Source organism: Xiphophorus maculatus, chromosome 6, assembly GCF_002775205.1.
Source record: "Xiphophorus maculatus strain JP 163 A chromosome 6, X_maculatus-5.0-male, whole genome shotgun sequence".
In the NCBI taxonomy this organism is placed as follows: domain Eukaryota; kingdom Metazoa; phylum Chordata; class Actinopteri; order Cyprinodontiformes; family Poeciliidae; genus Xiphophorus; species Xiphophorus maculatus.
In genome coordinates, this window is record NC_036448.1 from 19,702,334 (window position 1) to 19,713,387 (window position 11,054).

The 11,054-nt window shown below is 35.6% G+C and overlaps 1 protein-coding gene across 1 annotated transcript in view; it reads right to left on the bottom strand.

The window, feature by feature from the left end:
* Positions 1–8,009, bottom strand: part of LOC102230898 (pituitary adenylate cyclase-activating polypeptide type I receptor-like) — a 30,617-nt gene extending 22,608 nt beyond the window's left edge. The window contains exons 1-3 of the mRNA XM_005799991.2: positions 7,948–8,009; positions 6,625–6,917; positions 5,899–6,007 (exon numbers count right to left, since the gene is read on the bottom strand). Of these exons, the coding sequence (XP_005800048.1) occupies positions 5,899–6,007; positions 6,625–6,696 (181 nt within the window). The 5' untranslated portion in view covers positions 6,697–6,917; positions 7,948–8,009. The remainder of the gene's footprint in view (positions 1–5,898; positions 6,008–6,624; positions 6,918–7,947) is intronic.
* Positions 8,010–11,054: the final 3,045 nt, after the last annotated feature.

The following is an 11,054-nucleotide window of genomic DNA, read 5'->3' on the forward strand; positions in this document are numbered from 1 at the left end:
TTCTTCTGTTTTTGCTACTTTTGTCACACTTAAATGTTCAAGATCAATAAACAATTTCCTATATAAATACGAAATGCAGTTTTCAAATTTATATTTTTTTCATTGGGGTAAAAAGCTTTCCAAAGCAGTATGGCCCCATTTGAAATTATAACTGCACCCTGTGTCAAATCATTCATTAACTGATTGACACTTCTTAAACTAAAACCTTAAGGTTACAAACTGATACCTGCACATTCTGAAGCAGGATTTTCTAGAGTGATGATTTTATTGTTCCATCAATTATGATATGTCATTGTGTCATTAAGTCGTTGTGTTAAGCTATAACGCAATGACTTTTAACTCCTTTGTCTTTGAATTTCTTCAGAGCTGGGAATGATTTGTTGCATTTTGAGATATTTATCCTACATCATATTGTCCTTAGAATGTGGTCCTGGCAGTAATCTAGGATGTTTCTAATTTCACTTTCGCAAAGTTTAGATAATTGCTGTTAACTTAGAACTTAAAAAGGCAGCTAATTACTTTACCAGAAGCCCATTGGTTTGGACAGCTTTTCCTTTTAAGCAATTGATTATCCAACACATTTAAGTCCATCAAAAAGTAAAATTGGAATATTGCTGCAATTAGGGAAATATGTTTTCAGAGCACTGTGTGAGTTAATCGTCAGTAAGTTCCTTAATTTGAGTGGAGGATGTGCTTTCGTCATTAACATGCAGCTAAATTCTCAAGCTCCTTGCAGGTAACATTTGTGCAAGTACACTACTTGACTTTTTGTTTAAGTCTCTTCAGGATCTCTTAGAAAATTCAAAATGACTTTCTTACTGTGTGCAACCTTTGCACAAATAGAGCATTGCAAGAGGCCTCAACAGTCCTGTCACATTCAAAAACACTAACCCTTTCTGCCTTTGCCATGAGGGGGTCATGACAGTGTTGATGCCTAAAAAAAATTACATGAAAACTATATCTATGCACAGATTTTGCCTTTTGAAGACTTTGGTTGTTTTGATTGGTTGAGAAAAGTCTTGTTTGATTTTAAATTAAGTTTTTTAATAAATTGCCTCCTCACTTGTTCCTCTCCTTTATCATTGTTCTAAACATTTTTAATGTTTAGAACAATTGACCTGTTTGGAACAACTTAAAAATATATCAAATAAAATACATAAAACTATGCATTGTAATAGTTGAAATGTAAAAAACATCAAAAATAGGATTTTTTTGCTTATTTAGCAAAACTTTAGGCTTTCCTCTGGACATTATTGTAGTATTAAAAACAATAAAAAATATTTACATGTGGAAGCTGGTTTGTCAGAGCAGCTTATACTTATTTCATTCCAGATGTCCCCTTAAAAAATTTCACTTTTTAGGGCTTGAAAGCGAAACCCCTTAACTTTTTCCTGCACCACAGAAACAATTTTGGGACATCTCACTCCTTTGATAGAGTTGAGGCCTAGGATGAAATGCAATGGGGATTATCAGGTAATAAAATAAATAAATAAATACAAACTATTCTCCTTTTCTCTCATGCAGTCAGCTTTACTGACTTGATTTGGTCTCAGAGCAGAATGTCTTGATTTTGAGAATAGTACACAGCCATGACAAGGCTAACACTGAAAAAATGTTCAGCAGAATTTGTCCTAGTTTCTCTAATAATGAGGGAAACACAAGTTTTATTCCAAAATATCTGTGCTTATTTTGGATTCCTGACATAGATAAGGTTGACAACAAGTTCAAATTAAGGTGGTGAAATATTTCCCAGAGGGAGTTCCAATCATCATGCTCAAACTCGCGTCTATAAAATCACGCGGAAAGCAAGAGATATGAAAAATGTGAAGAGCTAATTGTGAAAAGAAGTAATTTTTAGACTCAGATTAGAGCCACCAAAGACAGAAGCACAATTATAGGATCCAACAGAAGCATTTGTGCACATTTATCGTCATGACAAAGCAAAAGCATGCAAACCATACATTATAAAAATCCATACAGTTTCCGTGGGAATGACTTCTTTGTTTTTAATTACCGGCTGAGGGAGGCTTAAGCTGCATCAAGCTGTCGAGAGTTCAAAAAGTGACTGACGTATAAAGAGGCTGATAGTTCACTTCAAAACATATTTTTTAATGAAAATGTTTCTCCCCTCCCCTAAGCTGTGCTCTATTCTGAGTCCTTGATAAACAGGCAGCTGTAAGGGGGCGGAAGGGGGCTGCTCACTTTGCCACTTGAATGTCACCTCATTTTGGATTAACAGAGACGTATGAAATGACTTTGGACACAGACTGAGTCCTTTCAGAGCAATGCTGGCGGAGGAGCAGGAAGATGCCTGCAGTCCTCATTCAGTAGACCTCTCAATGATGTTTCACTTGTGAGTGCATGGCAGTTTTTTATATTTGAAATGCATTTGTTATTCTGTATTCCAATATAGTATGATGATGCCTTTTTGTTGTGTCTTATCAATTTAAAAAAAATGTTTTCTCAGTTTATATCTACATTCTTTGATATAATTAAATAGGTTGTACATTTTAGAAGAAGACTGCTAGTTATTTTCTTCAATTTTATGGAATCAAGTCATTAACCAAAACAATTTGGAGTCTATTTTTGACATGATGTTTTAAAATAGGTAAATGAAACATAATGTCTATTTTGACCAATTACCACCAGGAGTCACTGACTGAGTCACAAAAAATGCAAAACATTATTTGGAGCCTGTTGATTTTTCCACAAATTGTTACACTACAGTCACAAATTTCAAATGATCTTATCCTACTTTTATGCCCCAGAAGAAACTCACAGTCTTGCATATTGTGAAATGGATGTTTCACAAACAGCCTGAAGAAATAGCATCTTGGAGAGCAAAGAACAGATTAAACATCAGTAACGTAAGGGAGAAGATGCAAGCTCTCCAGGTACTTTTGTACCTTGTTATGACGTGTTTTCTATTTGTGCTATATAAATAAACTGATTTGAATTGAACTGACCGCCCCAAACTCCCAACCCCAAAATAGTGACAACTGAGGATCAGACCAAAATATAACTGGAGGCATTTTTTGCAGGGACAGGGAAGCTGGTCAGAGTTAGCAGTATGATGGATGGTGCTACTGAAATAAAACATCTCAGAAGCTTACAAAAACTTTATACTGTTGCGAAGGTTTGTCTTCCAGAGCAACACTAACCCTGAACATACAGTCAGAACTATTATGGGATGTATTTAGGTCAAAACATCTATGCATTAGAATGGTCAGGCCAATGTCCAGACCTACTTATGCTAACAGACACGCTCCATCTAATCTGACAGAGTTCAGGCTATTAAAATGAAATGGGCAACATTTTTAGTTTTCATATGAGTAAATTTGGTAAAGACATTTCCAAAATGTTGGTTCTGCAAGGTATTGACTCAGGAGGGTTGAACACAAATTCACACTACAAGTCATTTTTGATTTTCCTTCCACTTTGTAATTTTGTACCACTTTCTTTCTTATCACATCAAATACATTAAAGTGAGTGGCTGTAATGTGACAAAATGTAAAACAGTTCCAGGTGTGTGGACAGTTTTGCAAGGCAGTATATAATTTAGTGAAGGGTTAAACTCTGCATGACTTTGGAGTTCTGTGTGGTCACATGCCACCAGCACATTGACCGGACACTGACACATCAACTCTATCAGAGAAATTCATCAACATTAATTTATTTGCATAATGAGCCTTGGAGGACAACATTGCACCAAAGTACTGAGTAGCTTCAACCTCAATTAAGATCAAAGTAGTAATGAAATGTTAAAGTTCATCATCCCATGTTGTTTGTCTGAGCCAAGTTCTAATATGATGCCAGTTCCTGAGACATTTGAGCCCTCAGGGATATGCCAGGTTCAGTAGTTTATTATAAAGTCAACTTGGTCAGATTGGAAGGACAAGACGGCTAGGCCTCACTAGGGAAAAGAGGCATATTTCACATTGAGTAAATGATCAGTGCAATGAAGTTAAAGTAAAGGAACAACACGTATTTCAGCAAACTTGTTTTCTGAAACTCGGTGTTGTGAATGTCTCCATTTTGGTTTTGAAATTCTATTATAATCATTGTACACTACACATCTGTTTATGAATTACTGTAAAAATCTGATCTCTGTCAGCTTATTCATGGTATTTTTTGTCAGTAAATGCTGTGTGCACTTCATGGTTATGAATCAATTGTTACAACTATTTAATAAACCCTATTAGCCAATGTGTTTATTTTTTTCTTCTTTTTATCTAAACTTCACCCTCCCTCCTGTTCACCGGGGCTTCTCTTATCTTATATCTGAACAGCAGCATGAAAAACTCACACCTCCCACCACCATGTTTTTTTGAGGGTTTTTTGTCAGCGTTGTGCAATTTAATATTTTTAAACCCTGTGTTTTTTATGAGATTTGACAAGACTTTCTAAAATGTTTTACTTTTGTCTTGTCAATCAACAAAAATAGTTTCCCAAATATTTTTTTTCTTTTTTTTTTTTGGTCAGTAGTGGTTTTGACATTGGAACATGAATGTCATTTTCACTCAGTCTCTTTCTGTTGAATGATTAAAAACTAATCTACAGTAAAGAGAGGGATGCAGTGATGTATATGTTGTTATGGTTTCTTTTTGACCTCCTCGATGAATCAATGATACATTATTAGGAGCAATTGTTTATGCCAGGGAAGTTTTGCCATTGTTCAATGTTTTCTCCTTTTCTGTGTGTGGATCTCAATATGATTATTTTGTCCTACTTTGTTTTGTCAAACAGGTTGTATTTAAGTGATATCTTTTCTCCACAGCTCTGAATGTAGCTAATGAATTTGAACTCAGGTTCCAAACAAATGTAATCAATAACATTTAATTCATGACTCTATACTTGGAGTGGTTACTTTTCCCATTCAACGAGGCTTGTTTGGATATTCTTTTACCCTTGATCCAGTCTGATCTGTTATTTTCAACTTCCCATGTTAGCTGTGTCTGAGTTATGAACTGTTTGATTATTTGAAATATTTGAGTATGACAAAGATAGAAAAAATTAGGAAATTTGTACTTTTTCTCAGAAATGCATATCAATAAATTAGTAATAATAATAATTGTATTGTCATTATTAGATAGAAACTCAAGATTCAGTTTTTCAGAAACTTTGACTGTTACCTGTAATCTGTCATCGTCACAATGCACAAAAAGTACATTTGTGAGATAGTATATCTGTGGAAAATACCACAAGTTCGCTGGACCTCGCCTTGTAGACTTGTCTGGACTATGATTGGTTGGTCTGCCTGTCAATCATGATCAACGACAATCTATCAGAGCCTTAATGTGTTGGAACTGTGGCAGAACAGGTGTTTTTTGTAGTAGCTTGCAGTAGTTCAATAGTTTAGCAACTGTATTATCAAAAAGGAGTTATAAGTGTGATATTTGCTGATCATTTTTATTTTGTTGCATCAAGAATTGTAAGTTGAGCGACAATAAAAGGACGCCACGTCTTTGAACGGATGCCTGCAGTTTTTTCAGATACAAATCACCACGTCCTTTAGTTCAATATCAGTTTAAAAAAATAATTAGTTGAATCATATTCTAATTTACTGTGAATCAAACTAGGCGATTTATAACTTCTCAAAAGAAATGCATCAGGTAATCTTTAAGATATTTCCCCCCCGGTATATAACTTCAAATACTGAAACGACAAACTTCAGCCAACATGTCTTTCCCGCTAGAATGTTTATTATGTTTTCCTTCCTTGCTGCCAGCATGGTGCTCTGGCTTTATCTCTGCATCCCCAAAGTCCTTGTTCTAGTTTAGCATTTATACTTTCGATTGAAATCATGTCTCAGAGCGCCAGACTTTCATAGCCATCTCCCTGAGTGCGTGTTTGAGAGAGAGGAGCCCCAGAAGCGCAGCATATCACACGGGAACCCACCGCTGTGATCGCTCCGGTTTTGCGCCTCGCTCCTTCTCGTCTGGCTGCAAATCTCTCGAGCCCTCAGGTGCTGAGCGATGATGGCACAGTCCGGATGAATTGCTTCACCCTGAAAATTAGACACACGTCCCAGTTATCTACAGGGACGAGGAGACACGCTTCTCGCTTGTTCTCGGTATGTTTGAGGCGTAAGAGGATGATGCGATGATGGGGAGGTACGGAGAGGGAGAATTCAGTGAAAGAAATTACTAATCAGATTGTTTTTAGGTACTTTTTTAAAATATGATTTTCCGTCATGTTATATTGATACAAACTGTCATTGAAATTTATACATTTATAATATCATGAGAATTCTTCGTTCATGCCTCCGAAAACTCATGCGCAAACCTGTGCGCTGTCGGACCTCTCATTATTTTTTCTCATCCATGCTGACTGTTGCTTTGATTCAGGATGATGTTGATGGATGCAGGTGGATAGAAAAGCAATAATGAGAGCCACGCAGCTGCATACTATAATGTCAGTCCAACTGTGACAAAAGCCCCAGGGAGAATGAGGGAGACAGCGCATAAAAAGGTTAAACACATTACGCCAGAAAAGAAATCGAAAATAAAGGAGAGTATTTTCTATTAAAGGTGTCCAGAGGAACAACTTTTGTTGGACTTTAAGGTGATTTCCACCAGTTATTGGTGTGCGCATGTTTGGCGCAGATAAGAGCATGTTACTCACCATCGGCTTGGACCACAGCTGGAGGTAAAAGATGAGCAGGATGACTTTCTCATATCCTCCCTTGCAGTACATTCCTATGCCCTCTGAGTGTCTCGTCAGTCGGTGTTGAGCGCAAATCCAGGTTTGTTTCGCGGCGCTTCTTAAAGAGTGACTTTGATGCAAACATCCAATCTGTCGTCTATCCTAAAATAGACGCATCCTTGTCTTTTTTCCCCTCCTGACTATGATCTTCAAACTTGAGCTGCAGCTCCACATCTGCGCACCCGGCACAGTGAAATCAGCTGAAGGAGAAGCTCCATACAGAGACATCGGGGACGCATCAGAACAGAACAGCCAATGGCCTATTTTCAAGTCACAGCGCGTACCTGTTTTAAACTGGCAGTAGCTCATATTTTTTTTAAATTTCCCCTTCATTCGTAAGTTGGCTGACATTCAAACTGAGTTCTCATGTTACTCTAGCATGAGAAACAGAGGCCATAAAAGCTTTTAAAAGTCAATAATAATAATAATAAAAGATGTTTGGGTGCTGTGGCGTTTTGAGCTGGGGACCCTAATTCTCCGAGTCTCCACCGTAAAAAAACATTTACAATTTTCAATAATAGAAAATGAAATGTTGGTAACTTAGTACACATCAGTGATTCTCATGTATCTTATAGCCCCTCTATGGAAGTAATGACGTTTGATTCTATTTTATTTTAGAAGGCAAAAAGAAACTAAAAATGTGTACTTTTAGAATTAAAAATAAAACAACATAGAAACATGAACAAAAAATCTGTAGTTTCATAGGTTTCTAATTATTGAATTTCGTTTTATTTTTTCCTTCATAAACAAACACTGAAGTAAGAAATGGGAACCATAAATTTAATGTGTGCAAGCAGATCTTCAAATTTTTAAAAAGTTTGTATTTTACAGCTACATTGACAACAAAAATTTTTTACTATATATATTCTTTAAAAAGTATAAAAAGCAACTTTCAAAGTACATTGCAGTTCTTTGGTGTAAAGTCATTTTCTTGTTTTTGTGATCTACTGTTGTCACTGTCTTTCATTTTTTTTCCTACTAGTACAAAATCATTTTCCTGCTTTGAGTGGACCTCTGCCTTTTGTGCTAAAAACTGTGGATTAAAAGTTTCACATGTCCTATTACTAACTTAATGCTTTTATATCTCAAACCCATCAGACTTTAACCTCAAGGTATCCATTCTTATACCTCGTTGTCTCCATTCATCTCCAGCAGTTCTTCTCTTCCCACGGATTTTCAACATTTATAGCTTCAAATATAGCAACACCAAGAACCGATGCAAACGTCATTACTCTGACAGACCTGGTACGGGATTTAAGGCAGCACTTTTCATGTCAGCAACACGGTTTCCTCCATGGAGGAAATAAAGTCCTCCAGCAAAGCTCGTCACATGACAGCAGACCATGCAGAGTAGAGTGGACAGAGTTCATATGCATGCTCCGGTAGCAGTCATAAACGGATCCAGTTCCTGAAAAATAGCACAAATCAAATCTGAACCAGAAAAGAACACAAACACACTGTAAACAGGAAATAAACTGGGGCAGGTCAATAAATGGCAGGTTATGGCAAAAGGGTTTACAAAATGATCTTGGCAACAGAATGTCAGCCCAATTTATTTGACTATATCAGAAATTTCTGCTCTTCAGATTTATTCACACCTGGTCTTCATTTTATTTAATTAAAATCTAACTTTTACCAAAGCTTTGGTAAAATACATAAAAACTGGTTCCTTGCCCTGCAGTCCCAAAGACTGATTAACTGAAATTTTGCTTTTCTGGTCCTTGAGGCTTGTTAGGACCATGTAGTCTGTGATTACTTTGTATAATGAAAAGCTAAGAAAGCAAAGATAAATATGGAGAAGGAGTTTAAATTTTTATTCATTTATTTTCATAACTGGTCTTGATTTGGATGTGCTGCCTCCAATTTTGTATGTTCATCATTTCAGCTTCACGATCATGAATGTAATCTAAGCTGAAACTGACAAAAATAGAATTCAGTGAATATTTATTTAGCATGACTGATAAAACTAGTTATCCTTCATTATAAACTTTTCCGGTACTGAAACATGAACTTTTTTTCTGATGAGCGTTATAAAAAAAAAGAGTATAGTTTTTTAAATTATTATTTCAAGGCACCTGATTGTATTTTTGAATATACAACAGCTTTTTTGAGAGTGGGGTAGTTCATGCTGAGTGATCTACAAATAGGGTCAAATCACATAGTTCACATGTGAATGTCGATCAGGACAGGGCTAAAAACAACGAACTGTTCCCTAAAGAACACCTTCCAAGAACAAGAAAATAGGACTCAACCTTCATACTCTGGTTCAGTGTTGCCAGGTGATTAATCAACAGGAACTCTTCATTGTAGATTTTTCACAAGAGCTAAACAGTGACTGCTCATAGGATGGGAAATTAGATGTGTAGTTTAAAACAAAAAGCAGCCCTTTAATGAGCCATAAAGTTAACACAGATTTAAAGATACACTCACGGTGTGTGCAAAAATAGTCACAACTACAAAACATCCATTTAAGCTTCTATATATTTTAAGTTCTATTATGTAGTTTTGTAAAAACAAAAAATAACCTGAATAGTATTGGTATTAACCAAAATAATAGCAGCTCATTTCACTGCAATTGTAGCTTTAAGTGTTTTGGAGTTTGTCTCTACTAGCAAAAGACTGAACTTGTTACCCATGTGCAAAACAGCTTAAGTCAAGTCTTGTCATTGAATTAAAGTCTGGACTTTGACTGGGCCATTCTAAAACCTTAACCAATTTTGATCTGAACTATTCCATATCAGCTCTGGCAACCTTTTATATGTTTTCTTTCAGTGTTGCTCAGTATTTACCTCCAACTACCTTCCATTAAAGTCTGAACCTCTACCCTGTGCCTGTTGAAGAAAGGTATCTCCACATGACGACATTGTCAAGACCTCCAATGGGAGTGGAGTACAGAGGTTTTACTCATGTTCTTTAGCGAGTCCGAAGAGTTGGGACACTGTTTAACACAAGTGAAACACTGACATAATTTGAATGTTCATATTCAAATTCTCGTATCCTCAATAAAAAAAACTAAAACTTTAAATAAAATTCAAAGTATCAGATAAATAAACAAAATGAGAAAAAAGTTTGAAAACTTTTACCAGTAGTCTAGGTAAAGTCTGCTTCAAATGCTAATTTATTGTCTGAATTATTGATTGTGCACACATATTTGTTTTATTTATTTATTTTATTATTTAAACCGAAAGTTGTCAAATTATCTTTATTTTCATTTGTCATTGCAATGAACCTTTTTCTGACAAAAAAAATTCCTGAATGGTAATATATTTACCGTAAAAATCTATGTAATAAGATTAAATATCAAGGGTGATATTATGCTTCTGTGTTGGTTTTCCTTTTTATAAGCCTGTCCACAAATTATGACTAGAGGGCTTGCTGACCTGGAGACATGTTGTGAGTCAGCCCATGCAGTCAAACTGTACATGTTAAAAGTTTGCTTTATAGCCTAGATGTGAAATGAATTTGATTTGGTTTGACATGAGAGCTTCTCCAGAGTCACACTTAGTGACCACAGAAGCAGTCAGTGGAGCAGAAGCAAATTATCGCATGGCCTTATTCAGGCACCAGTTTTGAATATTTTAGACCTCTCAATGACATTTCAAATCATTTCAACAGACTCATATTGAAATGAGTCTGTTGAAGTAAAAATAATAAAATTATTTACTTAAAAAAATAAATAAAAAATTCCATATATACCTAATCTAATCACTGTGATTTATGCCAAAAGCTTAAAATATCAAGAGCAAGTTAATGTTACAAGAGCTGGCTGCAACAAATTAAAATGAAAAAAGATTGGATAAGAGAATAAGCTCTAAGATTAATGATATTTTCATATCATAATGTTTAATAAATGTGAACATTTGTTGGATTCTCTCAAAAAAACAAAGAAAAAAAGGTCATATAATTAATGAAAATCTAAATGACAGAAAGATAGGACATGTTGATTTAAGAATTAATGCTAGCAGATTTTAGAGCTGTCTCTCCCTACAAGAAATCACAAGGAGATGTGTATATTTCCTGACGGGTAGTTTGGTCCCACTCTTCCAAAGCAAAGTACTCAAACTGATCAGGTTTTAAACATTTTTCTGATGATTCTGTAATGTAAGCTAGTGAAGCTCATGAGCACATTTTTTGAGGCTTTATCTCTGTGTGTTTCGGTTTGTTGTGCTGTTGGGAGATCCTAAAACAGAGGTGGAGGTTTCTGACATAGTTCAGTATGTTTCACTCCGGAGTAAGTCTGGCACTCACTTTAACATTGAACTGAGTCAAAGTATCCAGTACCAGATTCAGCAAAGTATCCTAATAACTAAACCAAGCCCTGTCTATGTCTCATAATATGAAAAGGTCTA